We start from the raw sequence: 19,867 nt of genomic DNA, 5'->3' as shown, positions 1-19,867 counted from the left end.
TTTTTTTTCTACTGATTACATGTGAAATGATATTTTTGATATACTGGGTAAAATAATATATATATAATTGCAATTAATTTCACCTTTCTCTTATGTTGTGAAACATGATACTAGAAAATTTGCGATCACATGCATGGCTGTCATCACTGGGACAGGCCACTCTGGACTGTGAATTCTCCCATCCCTCTCCGCTTCCTTCCTCATTTGCCAGGCGGCACCAAGTGGTCCTGAACCCCGCTTTTCTGCTTTGGGTTCCTAACCCCTGGCAGCGTCTTGTCTTCTTCCCGGAGGATCACTCTGCCTGCTTTCCCCTGTCACTCCAAGGAGGGGTTTTGAAATTCTGAGAGGGAAGACCCCCGACTTTACAGGCTTTCCCGGCTCTGGCCGCCAGAGGGCGCTGCGTCGCCGCCGCCGTTGCTAAGCAAGTCTTGGCCCGGAAGCAGTTTCCCATCCCGCCCCGCCCCGTGACTGCTGCGCACCAGACGACTTCCGGTGGGGCGGGCGCCGGGTCGCGGCGAGCGGGCTCCGGCGGTGGGGGCGCGATGACCACTCTCCGGGCCTTCACGTGCGACGACCTGTTCCGCTTCAACAACATGTGAGTAAGGCGCGCCCGGGCCCAGCCGCCGCCGGCGCGTCCCCGGGGTCGTGGGGGGAGGGGGCCGGGCGGACGTGCGGACGCCCCGCTGACCTTGGCCGGGCGGCCGTCCTCTCGCAGCTCTGCGCGCGGTGTGGGCGCTTCTCGGGGGCTGGGAGCGCCGGGCGGGGCGGGGGGCGCCTCTCAGGGGACGGGGCGGGGGGCGCCGGCCCGGCTCTGACCCCCGGCTCCGGCCCGCGTTCCCCTCCGGGCGGGGGCCGTAGTGGCGAAGTTACCTTGTATCCGCGCGGAGTAGTACTGTGGCCCCGTCCAGGGCCCGGCGGGTTTGCGCGTCTCATTACTGTTGCTGCGCATCCCGGCGGGGGCACTGCTGCGGGAGGCCCAGGGCATGCACGTTCCTTCGTCCGAGTTAAGTCAAGGACTGTGACTTGCAGGTACCTTTTTTTTTTTTTTTTTAAGTTTTATAATGAAAGTTTCTATCAACTTAAAAAGTTGATAGAATTTTACCGTGAACACGTGTAGACTATCAGCTGGACTCTACCGTTAACATTTTGCTACATTGGCTTCATCACATTTCTGTCCACCCACCCATCCATCCATGCACCCACCAATCCCAGACCCACTTTAAACACCCCGGGGCAGTTATGTGAAAACTAGGGACCAGAGAGTTCAGATTCAAGTGTCAGGAGGATGGAAAGAACTTGAGATGAGGTGGCTAGAAACATTCAAAGAGGGGCTGAGCCTTGAAGATGGGTAAGTGTTGACAGGGGTGAGGAAGGAGGTTCTGGAGGAGGAAGCAGGTGCGGGCGTGGCCGACACCTGGGAGGTGAATGATGGTAGGAGCGGGTTTCTGTAACTCAGCGGTCAGAGAAACTGGTGAGACTGGACTTCTGCTCCACTATTGGGGGAACTTTCTGTGGGGCCTCTCCCAGTCGGAGCAGTGTAACTAAGGCGACTGTTGAGGGCTCGCTGTGCCTGGCACTGGAGTAACCCATTTCCTCCTGACAATTCTGTGAAGTAGGTGCCCTTCTCATCCCCGGTTTTGGTGTGAGTAAACTAAGGTCCTGAGAGCGCAGGGGAATGGCCCAGGTGGTAGAGCCCTGCGTGGGAGTGGGCGGAGCAAGGAGACTGATCAAGGAGATTGGCTCCAGGCGGGTGGTTCTTAGAGTGGTCCGTGAGCACCGGGAACTTTTTGGAAATGCACGTTCCCGGCCGCCCAGGAGCCTGAGCTCGCCACCACAGAGCTGTGTGCCGCGGGCCGGCTGGAGGAGGTATACCAGGCAGGTGAGCCATTTAGGTGGTCTTGGCAATGGCCCGGAGATGATGACTTGACAAAGGCTTGGGTTTGGGAAGTGTAGGCCCTGGAGGTGACAGTGTGCCTTGAAGCTTCAAGAATAGATGAGACAAAGCCTGATGGAGAACCAGTTTTAACCGAAGACCTAGGAAGGGTCAACACTTATATACGAAAATGAATAGAGTAGAAGGAAAATAAGCATGACCATTTATTTATAACAAAATAATTGATTTCCAAGAATCATGTAGCTTGTGAAGTCTTCTTCAGAATATGCCAATAGGGGAACTCCTCTCCCTCCTCGTTTTCTCCTACTTCTCACTTTGATTAGGGCACTTCCATCAAGAACTCCGAGAATCACTGGAGTAGGGTGTTGCAGTAGTAACTGAAAGAAGCAATGGATGTAGAAACGTTGCAGTTAATTTAACAAATATTTTATTCTTGGTAAAATGTTTTATGCCTATTGTGCACCAGTGCTGAAGAGACAGTAGTGAACAAAACAGAAAAAAAATGTTATCTTTATGGAATTTACAGTTTACTTATTTAAATTGGCTGCGCTGTGCGGCTTGTGGAATCTTAGTTCCCTGACCAGGGTTTGAACTCAGACCCTTGGCAGTGAGAGCCGAGTTGGGGGAGTCAGAGTCATAACCACTGGACCGCCAGGGATTTCCCGGAATTTACAGTTTAGAGGGGAGAGTAAGATAGAACTTAGCGTTCAGTACAAAGGAAAAAATGTGAGCTGGAAAGGGAAATAGGGAGTGAGTGGGGATTCGGCTTTGGGTGAGGTGTTCAGGGAAGGTGTCACTGCAGAAAGACCTGCAGGGGAGGGAGCCTGTGGGCACTGGGGGCAGGAGACTTCCAGGCAGAGGGAGTAGCACGGGCACAGATTCCTGTTTCGGAGGAGGAGGAGGCAGCGGTGCTGGAACAGTGAGTGTGGGGGTGTGAGAACGCCAGGTGGGATCGGAGTCAAAGGGCTCGACCTTGGAGAGGCCAGCATAGGACGTGGGTCTCTGCCAAGGGCGCTCAGACACCCAGGTGGAGAAGTCGGCTGGGCATCCGGACGTGGGAGTCTCAAGTTTAGGTCTGGGCTAAAGATAGAAACTTCGTGGTCAGCACCATGTGGGTGGTATTAAAACCAGGTGGCTAGGCACTTCTCTGGCAGTCCAGTGGTTAAGACTCGACGCTCCCAATGCAGGGGGCCTGGGTTTGATCTCTGGTCAGGGAACTAGATCCTGCATGCCGCAACTGAGATCCCACACGTGGCAACTGAGATCCCGTGGTGCTGCAGCTAACACCCAGTGCAGCCAAATAAAAACAAACACAAAAACCAGGTGGCTAGGTGACATCAGTGATGAGTGAGTGCGGACAGGAAAAACGAGGTTCCAGGAATGTGCCCCAGGGCATCACATGTTAAAGGAGGCACAGTGGTCCTGTGAGGTGGGAGGAAAGCCTGATGGTGGGTCTGGAGTCTGAGAGAGGACAGCATTTCAGGAGGACGGAGCACTGAACTGTGTCAGGTCTGCCGGTGGCTAAGTGTGCAGCACGTTTATACATTTCTTTCAGGGGAGCAGAGTCCTGGGTCCCGAGAGGTGGGGGGATCTGCTCACCAGCACTCCAGGCCTGGGTCCAGGAGAGCAGGTGGAGTGTGGACGCAGAGGCTTAGGGTGGGTGGGGTGGTGGTGGGACCTTGGTGAAGCTTTCTTCTTACTGCTGTGTTTTCTTCTTGAAATTGGAAGCAGCTGAGATGGAAGGGGGAGTGTTGAGGAGACAGGAGAGGGTATAGAGTAGTCCTGAGAAGCAGGGGAGAGTGGGTCCCACATGGATTAGTGATTCTCCAGGTGTGGCCAGGGGCGCCTCAAGATTGTTTTGGGGGTTCTGCAAGCCATTTTAATGATAATACTAAGGGTTTTGTTTTGGGGTTTTTTTTGCCTTTTTCATTCTCCTTCTCTCACAAGTGCACAGTGGCGTTTTCAGGGTTTGTGATCGTGTAATAGTAAGCATAACAGGCACCAAAATTAGAAATCAGCTGCCTTCTATTAAACCAGACATTAAAAAGATCTGTAAAATTGTTAAAACAATTCCAAACAAATCCAAAATATTGGTTCCATTAATTGAATAGGAAAGTAAGGGGCAGAGTTCTTTGTAGACAGAGGCAGGTGTGCATTTAAGAAACGCTGATTCGGGAGTGTTGTGATCGGGCGTGGCAGGCGCTCAGCAGCTCCAGAGCCAGATCAGGAGCTTTCCTCTGGGAACAAAATTGAAAGTATGGGAATGGGGGCAGTGGGGGGCAGAAATGTAGAAGAGTGGCGAGCAGAAGCCTGAGTGGTGAGACAGCCCGCATTTGGGGGGGGGGGAGGGAGGGAGGAGGAGGAATTGGCAGGGAGGGTGCTTGTCAGATGCTGCAGGGCTAGGGTTACTACCCCCATCTGTGATTGACACGCCAGGTTGGTCCCCAGTTCCGGTAACAGTTTATTGCCATTTAGAAAATGGAAGGTTTTAGGGACTTCCCTGGCAGTCCGGTGGTGAAGACTTGGTGCTCTCACTGCTTTGGGCCCGGGTCCAGTCCCTGGTCCGGAACTAAGATCCCACAAGCCGCTTGGTGCAGCCAAAGGGAAAAAAAAAAGGTTTTGATGATGTATTAACTATAAAGTAACTTGTAAAGAAGAAGCAGTTGAATGAAAATGTACAGATGTCTTTATAGTGGCTGTGATGATGGCTCATTATGGTCATTAGGTAAATTAAACCATCTTTCTTAGCTGTAAAGTTGGTTTTAAAGTTGTGGATTTAACATGTTTTGTTTTCCCTGTGCATGTTATTTTTAGTTGTAGTCTCCTTATTTAAACTGGTTTTGTAAACACTGCTTACTGTTGATATTTCTCTTGTTTCTTTTAGTAATTTGGATCCACTTACAGAAACTGTATCCTTTTTTAAAAAGTTAAATGAAGACTTACTAAGAGTAAGGAAAATAGAGGATCAAAGGAAAAAATAGACTGGAGTACTGAAAATGTTTAAAACTTGGAGGTCAGGAAACATAAGCAACATTGAAAGCAATTGAAAATAAAAACACTAAAAACCTGGGAACAAGAGTTATCTTACACCTGTTGACAAGCCGCTAATATAATGACCTCATAAATCAAGAACAGTACAGTCCCCTGCCCACCCTGCCCCTCAGTAGTAAGCATAGCTGTGAGCAGCAGAAAGCGGTGACTTCAGCAGGAGGGGCTATTCCTGCCTGATGTGAATGAGTCTAGAGTGGATGAGCAGTCCTGGTGGCTCTGTGACGTCCCCAGCCACCGGGCTCTGCAGTGCAACCACTCTCCCATTCCTGGGTGTTCCTGGCGTCCTGCCCAGGTGGCTCCGAGCGTACCGCATCCCAGCCATGTTCCTGGCAGGAGGATCAACAGAGGGGAAGGTGAGTGTTTCCTTCCCAGACTCCCAAGGGTACCTCTGGGAGGTGCCACGCAGCCTTCTGCATCCTGTGGACCCCTGCCTCGTGCCATACCTGCCTATCTAGAACAGAGTGTGGAATGAGCCTGATTTACATTGGGGCGTGTTGCTAAAGTGAAAAAAGGACTTCGGCTAACATTAGCAGTATTTCTCATGCTCCCCACTAGAGACACGGGCAAAGATGTGTGAAGTGAGGGTTTTCTGATCCTAACATACAACCCCCACACTCTCAGGAGCGTGAAACACAGAGCTGGACTTCCGGGTTATGTGCCATGTCCACTGTAGGGTAGGAGGGTAGTATTAATTGATAATTTAACAAAGAGGGCATACAGGATGCTATGAAAATATTAAAAAGAGTTCGGTCCCACCAGTTAAAAGACATGTAGATTAAAACCAAAATGAGATACCATGTTTTATCTATCAAATTACCAAGGATTTCAAGCAGTGATAAAACTCAAGGCTGATGAAGGTGAGGTGAGGGGAGCAGTCTCATAAACTGCGAGTGACAGAGTAAATGCTAGTCTTTCTGGAAGGCACTTTGGTAATGTAATACCTAGTAATTCAATGTCCTGGAAGCTGAAGATAATAAGAAATAGAGGCAATTATGTCAGGGGTTGGCACACTAATGCACATGGGCCAGGTTTGGCCCACTGCCTGTTTTTGTAAATAAAGCTTTATTGGACACAGCCATGGTGAATAATGTACATATTGTCTGTGCTCTTCTCCTTGGTTTTCACAGTTTTTTTTTTTTTTAATTGAAATATAGTTGATTTACAGTGTTGTGTAAGTTCAGTAGTTTTTTGTGGTAAGAATGCATAACAAGCTAGAAATAGAAGAACCTTTCTTAATTTGGTAAAGGTTTGATATTAAAAACCTTCAGTAAGCATTATACGTAAGTGAGAAATTAGATTCGTTCTCTTTAAGATTGGATGTAAGATGAGAATGCCTACTGTCACTACTGCCCGTTACCATAGTTGCAGAGGAACTGACCAAAGGTATTGGAAAGAAGAAAGAGGTGAAAGAAAGTATAAGGATGAGAAAGGTAGAAATAAAACTGTCATTATTTATAATTGGTAATACTCATCTATCTAGAAAACAGAACAACCTATTAAGAATAAGCGAGTTCAGCAATGTTAGAACCAAGATCAAGTTTTGAAAAATCAGTAGCATTTCTGTACACTAGCAGTAGAAATCAAGAAAATATTTTTAATTGAATACTTAAAATATGAATACCTACTTAAAGAACATTATGCATAGAACTAAAAAGTTGAAAGAATGGAAGCAGATTTTTTTTTAATATCTAAAACTGACAGGAAGTGAATAGCTAGAATATGTAATGAATTTTTTTTTCTGTTTTGTGCCGTTTTCTTTTTTTTTAATTTTATTGGAGTATAATTGATTTACAGTGTTGTGTTTCAGGTGTACAGCAGAGTGATTCAGTTATACATATATTCATTCTTTTTCAGTCTTTTCTCCTACAGGTTATCACAGAATATTGAGTAGAGTTCCATGTGCTATACAGTAGGTCCTTATTGGTTACCTATCTTATATATAGTAGTGTGTGTATGTTAATCCCAAACTCCTGATTTATACCCCCCCCTCCCCTCCACGTTTCCCCTTTGGTAATCATAAGTTTGTTTTTGATATCTGTAAGCCTGTTTCTTTTTTGTAAATAAGTTCATTTGTATCCGTTTTTTAATTAGACTCCACATATCAATGATATCATATGATATTTGTCTTTGTCTGACTTACTTAGTATGATAATCTCTGGGTCCATCCATGTTGCTGCAAATGGCATTATTGTCTTCTGTTTTTGGCTGAGTAGTATTCCACTGTATATATGTATACCATATCTTCTTTATCCATTCCTTTGTCAATGGACATTTAGGTTGCTTCCATGTCTTGGCTATTGTAAACAGTGCTGCAGTGAACATTGGGGTGCATGTATCTTTTCAAATTATAGTTTTCTCCTGATAAATGCCCAGCAGTGGGATTGCTGGGTCATATGGTAGTTCTATTTCTAGTTTTTTAAGGAACCTCCATACTGTTCTCCATAGTGGTCGTACCAATTTACATTCCCACCAACAGTGTAGGAGGGTTCCCTTTTGTCCACACTCTATCCAGCATTTGTTTGTAGACTTTTTTGATGGTGGCCATTCTGACCAGTGTGAGGTGATACCTCATTGTAGTTTTTTTTTTTTTTTTTTGATTCCATATATATGTGTTAGCATACAGTATTTGTTTTTCTCTTTCTGACTTACTTCACTCTGTATGACAGACTCTAGGTCCATCCACCTCACTACAGATAAGTCGATTTCGTTTCTTTTTATGGCTGAGTAATATTCAATTATATATATGTGCCGCATCTTCTTTATCCATTCATCTGTTGATGGACACTTAGGTTGCTTCCATGTCCTGGCTATTGTAAATAGAGCTGCAATGAACATTTTGGTACATGACTCTTTTTGAATTATGGTTTTCTCAGGGTATATGCCTAGTAGTGGGATTGCTGGGTCGTATGGTAGTTCTATTTTTAGTTTTTTAAGGAACCTCCATACTGTTCTCCATAGTGGCTGTATCAATTTACATTCCCACCAACAGTGCAAGAGGGTTCCCTTTTCTCCACACCCTCTCCAGCATTTATTGTTTGTAGATTTTTTGATGATGGCCATTCTGACCAGTGTGAGATGATATCTCATTGGAATTTTTTTCTTTTTTTTTTTTTAAAGAGAAAAAAGTCTTTCTTAAATCTGGAAAAAGAAAGCACAGAAGAACCAACAATGTTTCAAACAAAGTCACAAAAATTATCATCATCATCATCAGTTCACTCAGTCCCATGTAATTAATTTTTTTTCATCTTGATCTTTTGTTAGCACTTTTTTGAATTCATCAGTTTTCCATTAGAGTTATGAAAATACTTATTCATTCAGTTCAGCAGTATAGTCAGTTACCAGAAACCTGTACTTGTCAGAGTCTTTTCCATGAATTCCTTGAAGATGAAACCCTTTATAGGAACATTTTTGCAAAAGCATCAGAGTACACCCAGAACTGTCTGTAAATGACAAAAGACTTAAAAATGACCACGGTTTAAGATTTGATGAAAGTTCATAATAATGCAATTGACAAGGAAATTTAGTTATTTCTGAGATATACATTTTAAAATAATAACTAGAATTATGACTTATAACATTATACCAGAACATATAAGATTTTTAGGAATTTCATGTAATGTGTGAAACACTTATATTAACATATTTCCATACAAATAACCCAAAGAAAGTTTTAGTAATAGTTGGTTTTTTTTAATTTTTAAATTTTATTTATTTTTTTATACAGAAGGTTCTTATTAGTCATCAATTTTATACACATCAGTGTATACATGTCAATCCCAATTGCCCAATTCATCACACCACCATCCCCACCACCCCGTGGCTTTCCCCCCTTGGTGTCCATACGTTTGTTCTCTACATCTGTGTGTCAACTTCTGCCCTGCAAACCAGTTCATCTGTACCATTTTTCTAGGTTCCACATACATGCGTTAATATACGATATTTGTTTTTCTCTTTCTGACTTACTTCACTCTGTATGACAGTCTCTAGATCCATCCACGTCTCAACAAATTACCCAATTTCGTTCCTTTTTATGCCTGAGTAATATTCCATTGTACATATGTACCACAACTTCTTTACCCATTCATCTGTCGATGGGCATTTAGGTTGCTTCCATGACCTGGCTATTGTAAATAGTGCTGCAGTGAACATTGGGGTGCATGTTTCTTTCTGAATTATGGTTTTCTCTGGGTGTATGCCCAGTAGTGGGATTGCTGGATTATATGGTAATTCTATTTTTAGTTTTTTAAGGAACCTCCATACTGTTCTCCATAGTGGCTGTATCAATTTACATTCCCACCAGCAGTGCAAGAGGGTTCCCTTTTCTCCACACCCTCTCCAGCATTTGTTGTTTGTATATTTTCTGATGATGCCCATTCTAACTGGTGTGAGGTGATACCTCATTGTAGTTTTGATTTGCATTTCTCTAATAATTAGTGATGTTGAGCAGCTGTTCATGTGCTTCTTGGCCATCTGTATGTCTTTGGAGAAATGTCTATTTAGGTCTGCCCGTTTTTGGATTGGGTTGTTTGTTTCTTTAATATTGAGCTGCATGAGCTGTTTATATATTTTGGAGATTAATCCCTTGTCAGTTGCTTCATTTGCAAATAGTTTCTCCCATTCTGTGGGTTGTCTTTTCGTTTTGTTTATGGTTTCTTTTGCTGTGTAGAAGCTTTTAAGTTTAATTAGGTCCCATTTATTTATTTTTGTTTTTATTTGCATTACTCTAGGAGGTGGATCAAAAAAGATACTGCTGCAACTTATGTCAGAGTGTTTTGCCTGTGTTTTCCTCTAAGTGTTTTATAGTGTCTGGCCTTCATTTAATTCTTTAATCTGTTTTGAGTTTATTTTTGTGTATGGTGTTAGGGAGTGTTCTAACTTCATTCTTTTACATGTAGCTGTCCAGTTTTCCCAGCATCACTTATTGAAGAGACTGTCTTTTCTCCATTGTATATTCTTGCCTCCTTTGTCATAGATTAGTTGACCATAGGTGCGTGGGTTTATCTCTGGGCTTTCTATCCTGTTCCATTGATGTGTATTTCTGTTTTTGTGCCAGTACCATACTGTTTTGATGACTGTAGCGTTGTAAATATAGCCTGAAGTCAGGGAGCCTGATTTCCTCCAGCTCTGTTTTTCATTCTCAGGATTGCTTTTGCTATTAGGGGTCTTTTGTGTTTCCATACAAATTTAAAATTTTTTTGGTTCTCGTTCTGTGAAAAATGCCATTGCTGATTGATAGGGATTGTAGTTGAATCTGATTGCCTTGGGTAGTATAGTCATTTTGATAATATTGATTCTTCCAATCAAAGAGCATGGTATGTTTTTCTGTTTGTGTCATCTTCGATTTCTTTCATCAGCATCTTATAGTTTTCAGAGTACAGGTCTTTTGTCCCCTTGGTAAGTTTATTCCTAGGTGTTTTATTCTTTTTGATGTGATGGTAAGTGGGATTGTTCCCTTAATTTCTCTTTTTTGGTTTTTCATTGTTAGTGAACAGAAATGGAAGAGATTTCTGTGTATTAATTTTGCATCCTGCAACTTTACCAGAATCATTGATGAGCTCTAGTAGTTTTCTGGTAGCATCTTCAGGATTTTCTATGTATAGTATCATTTTATCTGCAAACAGTGACGATTTTACTTCTTTTCCAATTTGGATTCCTTTTATTTCTTTTTCTCTGATTGCCATGGCTAGGACTTCCAAAACTATGTTGAATAAAAGTGTTGACAGTGGACATCTTTGCCTTGTTCCTGATCTTAGATGGAATGCTCTCAGCTTTTCACCATTGAGAATGATGTTAGCTGTGGGTTTGTCATATATGGCCTTTATTATTGTTCAGGTAAGTTCCCTCTATGCCCACTTTCTGGAGAGTTCTTATCATAAGTCGGTGTTGAATTTTTTCAAAAGCTTTTTCTGCGTCTTTTGAGATGATCATATGGTTTTTATTCTTCAGTTTGTTGATGTGGTGTATCACACTGATTTGCGGTTATTGAAGCATCCTTGCATCCCTTGGATAAAGCTCACTTGATCATGGTGTATGATCCTTTTAATGTATTGTTGGATTCAGTTTACTAGTATTTGGTTGAGGATTTTTGCATCTATGTTCGTTAGTGATAGTGACCTGTAATTTTTTTTGTGTTATCTGTCTGGTTTTGATATTAGGGTGAAGATGGCCTCATAGAATGAGCTTGGGAGTATTCCTTCCTCTGCAGTTTTTTGGAAGAGTTTCAGAAGGATAGATGTTAACTCTTCTCTAAATGTGTGATAGAATTTGCCTGTGAAGCCATGTGGTCCTGGACTTTTCTTTGTTGGAAGTTTTTACATCACTGTTTGAACTTTAGTACTTGTGATTAGTCCGTTCATATTTTGTATTTTTTTCTGGTTCAGCCTTGGAAGGTTGTATCTTTCTAAGAATTTGTCCATTTCTTCTAGGTTGTCCATTTTATTGGTATACAGTTGTTTGTAGTAGTCTATTATGATTGTTTTTCTGTGAGGTCAGTTGTAACTTTTTCATTTCTGATTTTATTGATTTGAGCCCTCTCCCTTTTTTTCTTGATGAGTCTGGCTAAAGGTTTATCCATTTTGTTTATCTTCTCAAAGACCCAGCTTTTAGTTTCATTGATCTTTTTTGTTGTTTTCTTTGTCTCTGTTTCATTTATTTCTGCTCTGCTCTTTATGATTTCTTTACTTTTACTAACTTTTGTTTGTTTTTGTTCTTTTTCTAGTTGCTTTAGGTGTAAGGTTAGGTTGTTGAGATTTTTCTTGTTTTCTGAGGTAAGACTGTATTGCTATAAACTTCCTTCTTAGAACTGCTTTTGCTGTGTCCCATAGGTTTTGGATTGCTGTGTTTTTGATGTCATTTGTCTTTAGGTACTTGATTTCCTCTTTGATTTCTTCAGTGATCCATTGGTCGTTTAGTAACATATTGTTTAGCCTCCACGTGTTTGTTTTTTTAGTTTTTTTTTCCCCTGTAATTGATTTCTAATCTCATAGCTTTGTGGTCAGAAAAGATGCTTGATGTGATTTCAATTTTCTTAAATTTACCGAGGCTTGATTTGTGGCCCAGTATGTGATCTGTCCTGGAGAATGTTCCATGTGCACTTGAGAAGAGAGTGTATTCTGCTTTTGAATGGAATGTTCTATAAATATCAGTTAAGGCCATCTGGTCTAATGTGTCATTTAAGGCCTGTGTTTCCTGATTGATTTTCTGTCTGAATGATCTGTCCATTGATGAAAGTGGCATGTTAAAGTCCCCCACTATTATTGTGTTACTGTCGACTCCTCTTTTTATAGCTGTTAGCATTTGCCTGATGTATTGAGGTGCTCCTGTGTTGGGTGCCTATATATTTACAATTGTTACATCCTCTTGGATTGATCCCTTGATCATTATGTAGTGTCCTTCCTTATCTCTTGTAACAGTCTTTAAAGTTTGTTTTGTCTGATATGAGTATTGCTACTCCTGCTTTCTTTTGAATTCCATTTGCATGGAATACTTTTTTCTATCCCCTCACTTTGTCTGTGTATGTCCCTAGGTCTGAAGTGGGTCTCTTGTAGATGGCATATATATGGGTCTTGTTTTTGTATCCATTCAGCCAGTCTGTGTCTTTTGGTTGGAGCATTTAATCCATTCACGTTTAAGGTAATTATCAATAAATGTTCTTACTGCTGTTTGGTTTGGGGTTTGTTTTTGAAGGTCTTTTTTCTTCCTTTCCTCTTGTTCTCTTGTGATTTGATGTCTATCTTTAGTGTTGTTTGGATTGCTTTTTCTTTTTTGTGTGTGTATCTATGGTAGATTTTTGGTTTGTGGTTCCCATGAGGTTTTGATATAGCAGTCTGTATAACTACAAGATTGTTTTAAGTTGCTGGTCTCAATTTCCAGTGTATTTCCAGTATCCTGCGTTTGTACTCTTCTCATGGTTGCTGATTTTGATACCATATTTATGTGTGGATGGTTTCCTGCCTTTATGTTTGCCTTTACCAGTGAGCTTTCCCATTTGTAATTTTCTTGATTCTAGTTGTGGCCTTTTCCACATAGAGAAGTTCCTTTGTTTTGTTGGGGTTTTCACAGTTTGAGTAGCTGCAACAGAGGCCATATGGTCCACACAGCCTTGAATATTTAATGTCTCCTTTTTTGTTTGTTTTCTTTTTAAATTTTTATTGGAGTATAGTTGCTTTACAGTGTTGTGTTAGTTTCAGGTGTACAGCAAAGTGAATCAGTTATACATATACATATATTTTCTCTTTTTTGGATTTCCTTCCCATTTAGGTTACCACAGAGCATTGAGTAGAGTTCCCTGTGCTGTACTTTAGGTTCTCGTTAGTTATCTTATTTTATACATAGTATCAATAGTGTATATGTCAATCCTAATCTCCCAATTCATCACCCACTCCCCCCACCCCCCAATCTGGCTCTTTATAGAAAATGTTTGTTATTTTGTTAGCCCCTGAGTTATGTCAGTAACAGCAGTAAAAATCAACTATAGATACATGCAACAACAGGGCTACATATCGAAACAAAGTTGAGTGGAAAAAGCAGAAAAACCTCAATTTTCATTTGTATTTTAAAAATTATGACCTATTAAAGACTTCTCCATGTTTATAAAAAAGTAAAAGGATTTTGAAGAATTCTGAACGACAGAAAACTTTTCACTGTATATAAGGGAAAGTATTAGGATGCAAATCAATTTATGTGGTGTGCTTCCCGTTACACTTAAAAGTTTTTGGCAGAAGTCCCATAATCCAGGTGAGGCCATGTTTCAGAGTAACCTGCCAGGGCTTCTTGGTCCATGAGCTTGAGCCAGGGGCTCCTTCAGTAGCCAGAGAAGAGATGGTTATGATGTCAGTGGCTGGATGGCAGAAAGACTTGTTGGCTGCCATGTTAAGGGTTATGTTTGAAGAGACAGAATAAAGGCAGTCCTTCAGAGGAGAGTTTGAAGAATTTACACTTAACAGATTTTCTAGGAAGTTTAAAAAAAATGGTTCATGGTGTCCCCTTATAGAACTGCATCAGCAAGCTTATACTAAGAAGGACAGGAATGAGTACAAGTCAGCAAGGACACCAGGGTTGAAGAGTTAAGTACTGAGCAGTACTCAGGCATTCACTTTTTAAGTCAGCTTTTTTTTTTTTTTTTTTGCATTACTAGAAATGGAGACCTTGAATTGGTGGAGGGGAAAAACTGGGTTTGTTAAGTAGCCTCTGGAAATACCTAAGTTTAAAGTTATTTTCACTGTCCCATGGCTGAAGCTAATCTAGGAACTAGTCATTAATTTCCCAGTGCAATTATGGAAAAATAAACATTCTGAGCATGTGCTGTTTGCCAAGTGCCAGGGATAGAGGGAACATGGCATACGTGTTCTAAGGGGAGACAGTAAACGAGTAAGAGTATCAGGTGATTATCGATAAAGTGCTGTGCAGGGATCTAGACACATTGGCAGCAGCAGGGAGACAGACTGTAGAACTTGGGAGCCTGGTTCTCTGCTGTCTACTGGATGCTACTGTCTCCAGTCACATTTGAGTTTATATATTCAGGCAATTTTCTTAAAAATTAGTGCTAACCTAAATATTTCATCTAATAAATTGATTATAGAAGTCATACATATGGCTGGGGATAAACAATATGCTTTTTTAAAGGAAACTTCGAAATACCCCTTTCATGAAGAAATCTGACTGTCCATTACTTTGCATCCTCCTTAACAAGACTCTAGTATGGGATTCCTTTTTACTTACAGTACCTCGCCCACTGGCCAGAGTACTTCATTGTTGCAGAGGCCCCTGGTGGAGAGTTAATGGGTTACAGTAAGTATAATACCACTAGTACTTTTTTGGATAGGCAGTTGAGATTAAAATATAGGTTTTAACTGATTATTTTAGATTTATCACAGAACTGGAAGTATAATCATGATGCCCATAATTTTATTTCCTTTTCAACCATTTGACAGCTCACTGATCCCTTCTGTTTTAGGTACTATGCTAGGCCCAGGGGATACAGCAGTGACCCAGACAGACTTGGTCGCATTGCTAACAAAAATTTGAGCTGTAGATTGTCTGTTATGTGTACATGACACACATACATACCCACATGAAATGTAGATATTTTTAAAAATACATATCAAGTAAAAGCATTAATAACAATTAGCTAGATGACTTTTAAGTATTACTTGAAGATCAGAACTTGGTCATTAGTTTCATTATCATGTACCAAACAGCCTTTCTGTATGTGTAAATCCTCATGTTTAGTTACTGGATGTGATCTTTCATTGGCAGTCATGGGCAAAGCAGAAGGCTCGGTGGCGAGGGAAGAGTGGCATGGGCATGTCACAGCTCTGTCTGTTGCCCCAGAATTCCGACGCCTTGGTCTGGCTGCTAAGCTTATGGAGTTATTAGAGGAGATTTCAGAAAGGTAGGCACCTGCTTTGCAAATGATTTTTGAACTCTAACCATTTGAGTTTTCTCTTGGTGAACGTTTTATCAGATTTTTTCCTTCAGATTGAATATCTGTCATGATGCACAGTTTCATAGGAATTTCATTTTCAGCCTTTAATAGTCCTTACAACAGTTCTGTCACATATTCAGAGTGATATTATTGTCCCTGTTTGGCCACTGAGGAAAATTAAGGCAAAGTGAGTGACCTGCCATAGGCTTATGAGCTGGGTAATTGGTGGAATCAAAATCTAGCCCTCAAGGTTTCTGTTAGTGTTCTTGCCACTGTGGCAGGTGTTTCCAAATTCTCTGTTAACACTGTCCTTGGCATCTCAGTAATTTTTTCATAGTGCCCTAGGCTAAAGAAAAGTGTAGTCTTAAGCAGTTGTGTCCCAGCAAGCTAGTAGCTATTCGGAAAAAACAAATTGAAAGAAAAAAATATTTTCATTTCACTGTTAAATAACTGTGGTTACCTCCTAATGAGATGTGTGCACCTGCTGGGCATTGCATGGCTTCTCAAACCTTGGAACCAGATTCTGCAGAACTGCCAGCATTCTTTTTTCATGTGGTCCCGGGGTTTTTAATCACAGGAACTGCCAAAAGCCTGGCTTCGTAAAGATACTATGTCAGTCACCAAAAGGAATATAATGTGATATGATGTGTATTTGTGAACTATATAAAGCTAGTAGTTTGCCCAAACATTTGAAATATGCACCTCCATGAGTTTGAGAACTGCAAACATTGTGGCTTTTTTCAGACCTGTTTTATGTATCAAACAAACACTCACTATGTGTTACTTTTATTAAATCCATTAAAGTGGAACATTAAGGAAGTAACCATGGCCTGAAAACACTGAGCCAAGTCAAGGGCAAGAGGAACCTGAGCTCATTCTTAATTTAGCTGAAAAAGTCTAGTCCTTAAGAACTTAAAAAATTCTTCCTAGAGTGAACACAGAAGAGGAGAAAATCTTTAGCAAGATTGTAGTTTACACACATTGGTTAATGGCATATCTTGTTGAAAACAAGTATTTGGCATTACCATGTATAGTTGACAGGGAGTTAGGAACTGTGTTCTTCTAATTGCACATCAGATTTAATGTATTTATAGGATAGACCATCTCTTAGAGTAGAAAACCACTATGCTCCCTTCCCTTGCAGTTTCTAAACTTTCATTACTTTACAGTAGTTGCTAAGATTTAAGTGACCTATATTTGTATAGGGGGGTGTGTGTGTTTGTATACATACATACATATATACATGTATTTTTAATGTACAGATTAAATGTGTACACTAAAAGTAGAAACAGTATATAATATCCAAAGAGAAAAATAGAATAATAAAAATCAAAAGACGAAAAAAGGAAACTATAAAGTAGCAAAACAAATAAAAAGTATGAATAAGATGGTAGCAATGAATCCAAATATAATTGATAAATACAACAGTAAATGTTAATGGGCTAATGACTCCAGTTAAAAGACAAAGACATTATGCCAAGTGAAGTAGGCCAGTCACAGGAAGACACCTAAAGTAGTTAAATTCATGAAGAGTGAAATGGTGGTGGCTGGGGAAGGGGGAAATGGGAAGTTACTAAAGTTTCAGTTCAGCAAGAAGAATAAGCTCTAGAGTTTGATGTATAACATTGTATACCTACACTCAAAGATAGTTTACATTTAAAATTTATTGAGAGGGTAGATCTCATGTTAAGTATTCTTAGGACAGTAACATTAAAAAATGATAGACTGTCAGAACTGTATTCTATTTACAGGAAATACGTATAAAGTTAAAGATACTGAAAGATCGAAAGTAAAGAAATTTTTTACATTATCATGCAAATTCTAACCACATGAGGGTGTGCTTAAATTAACAACAGTCACATTATAGTTCAATAATTATGAGAATAAAAAAGGGTCTGCATACTGATAAGAGTTAATCAGGGAGATGGAATAATTAAAAATTTTATGTACCCAGTGACAAATTCAAAGTAAAAATGCAACAACTGACAAAACTACAAGAAGAAATAGACAAATCATCATAATTAGAGATGTGAACATGCCTCTTCCTAATTGTCAGGACAATCAGAAATTGATTAAGGGTACAGAACAGGGGTCAACAAACTTTTTCTGGGCCAGACAGTAAACGTTAAGGCTTCACAGGCCACCTCCAGTCTCTATTGCTTTCATATATGTACTTTAACAACCCTTCAAAATTGTAAAAAACCATTCTTAGCTTGAGAGCAGCATTAAAAATAGGTTGCAAGCTGACCCCTGCCTTAACTAATTTCAGTCAGTAGCCAGAATCTTTCCACAAAGCAAGCTATGGCTTCTGTGGCAAATTTCACCGACAATTTAAGAAATAATGACACTAAGTTTACTTTTACACACAAAAAGGGAACAATCACAAAACCTGACAAGAGACATGAGGAAGGAAAATCTCATGACAGATGCAAAGTCCCAGAAAATTCTTAGCAAAATGGATTCAGCAATTCATGAAAAGGATGACATATCAGGGGATGACATATCAGGGGAAGTTTGTTTTAATATTAGAATGTATTCTACCAGTTAATAGGCTGAAGAAGATTTTTTTATCTCAGTAAATGTAGAAAACGCTTTGATACAATCCAGTGTTCACCCTTGATAAAAACTGTTGTTAGCAATAGAAAGGGAAAACTTACTTACTTAACCTGAAAAAAGTATTTACTGAAAACCTGTCGTAAAGATGAGTGGTGATGCAGTGAATGCTTTCCGGGACAGGACAGGATGCCTAAAGTCGGTGTCTCTTCAGTAACTTACTGGGAATCCTCTACCATACAGTGAAGCAAGAAAAATAAAAGTTAGGATTGAGAAGAAACAAAACCGTTATTTTGGATAGATAAGATAGTACAAATAGAAAACCTACAGGAAGGAATCTACAACTGTTTAGAATTTTAATAAAAGTTAAGCTAAGTTGTTGTTGGATATAAAGTTTTAGTATAAATTAAATTGCTTTTCTACACAAACAGTAACATTTAGAAGAGGATGTGATTTGCATTGGCATCAGTATATTAAGCCCTTAGGAGAAATCTAACAAAAGCTGTGCAAGACCTCTCTGAAGTTTATACAACTTTACCCAGAGACAGTACAGATGACCTACCTAAGTGGAGGGAGGAACTGCCTCTGCAGCATAGCATAGAGTTACCCGTCTCTACAGTAGACAGCTAACTGATCCACAGAGTCAGCGTAACTGCAGCCCAAATGTCAAGTCTTTTCCGTGCGACTTGTTGATTCTGAAACTTAGAGGGAATGGAAGGAGCCAAAAAGAGGTAAGACACTCTTGAACAACAAAAAAGTGAGTGGAGTAATTGTCTAGGCTAGTGGAACAGAATTTGAGATGCAGACTCAGGAACACATGGATGTAGACACACCTTGGAGGAGGCAACTGCGCATCAGTGGTGGGGAAGGATACACTTTTCCAATAAACGTGGTGGCACCACTGGATATCCATATGGGAAAAGATTTTTCCCACATTAGTACCTTATCATACACAAAACCTATATGTGAAGAGCAAAACTAAAAAGCCCTTAGGAGCACCTTCAAAGGAGAGTGTCTCCATGACCTCAGGGTAGAAAAGAACTTCTCAAGCCCTAAAAAGTGCTAACTGTAAAATGAAGGTTCATATATTCAACTTCACTACAGTGTGGTAACTTTGTTCATCAAAAGATACATAAGGATAATGACAAGTCACAAATTGGAAAAAGATTTGCAAATTGGGGAAAAGACTTGCACCATCCTTTACACAAGGTTGAATATCCAGAATACAGAGAGAACTACAGGTGGGGGAGAAAAATAAAAAATGTGTGAAAGACCAATAAAGACCATACAGAATGAGAAATCTAAATGGTTGACACAAATATAATCAGCCTTGTTAGTAATCAGAAATGCCAGCTGAAACTGCCCTGAGATGCCACTGTATCATAAGACTTTCAAAAATAAATATGTCAGCTGCTCCAAGCCACCCCTGTGGGGTGGAGTCTACCCGCTCCTGTGGGAGTGTCAGGTGGCACACGTGGGCTGGGAGACAGGCATTATCTGATAAAGTTGAAGGTGTCCCTGTGAGCCAGCAGTGACACTCCTAACTGCAGACCTTAGATATCGTACCACGAGACCCACAACAAAAATACTCGTAGCAGCATAGTTGATAATGTGTAGGACCACAGACATCTCATAGTGTGTCCATACAGGGACACACTAAACACAGGGAAGACGGACAAGCTCCAGCTGCCCCGGGGCTGACTCAGTACCGACTGAGAGGCGAGTCACTAAAGAGTAGATGAAGTATGACTCCATTCAGGTGACGTTCACAAACAGGAGAAATTAAACCAGAAGAGGTGGTAAGTCTACTGCATAAAGCAAGGTACTGATGATCACACGAGTCAGGACATGGAGACCTGGGTAAGAAAGGGGCTGTCACTGACCAGAGGGACCCAAGGGCTTCAGAGCTGTGACCAGTGTCCTGTAGTTATACAAGGCCACAC

The 19,867-nt window shown here is 40.8% G+C and overlaps 1 protein-coding gene across 6 annotated transcripts in view; it reads left to right on the top strand.

Annotated features, from left to right (window-relative positions):
* Nucleotides 1-469: 469 nt before the first annotated feature.
* The window catches only part of NAA20 (N-alpha-acetyltransferase 20, NatB catalytic subunit), a 20,933-nt gene continuing 1,535 nt past the window's right edge, over nucleotides 470-19,867 (top strand). For 2 of the 6 annotated variants that reach the window (XM_036824612.1, XM_036824610.1), the window contains exons 1-4: nucleotides 470-595; nucleotides 4,779-4,803; nucleotides 14,644-14,734; nucleotides 15,203-15,338. In XM_036824612.1, the coding sequence (XP_036680507.1) occupies nucleotides 543-595; nucleotides 4,779-4,803; nucleotides 14,644-14,734; nucleotides 15,203-15,338 (305 nt within the window). In that variant the 5' untranslated portion in view covers nucleotides 470-542. The other 4 variants (XM_036824609.1, XM_036824611.1, XM_036824607.1 and 1 more) reach the window with 4 other exon arrangements.

This window comes from Balaenoptera musculus, chromosome 15 (assembly GCF_009873245.2).
Source record: "Balaenoptera musculus isolate JJ_BM4_2016_0621 chromosome 15, mBalMus1.pri.v3, whole genome shotgun sequence".
In the NCBI taxonomy this organism is placed as follows: Eukaryota; Metazoa; Chordata; class Mammalia; order Artiodactyla; family Balaenopteridae; genus Balaenoptera; species Balaenoptera musculus.
This window is presented reverse-complemented; position numbering and strand designations above follow the sequence as displayed.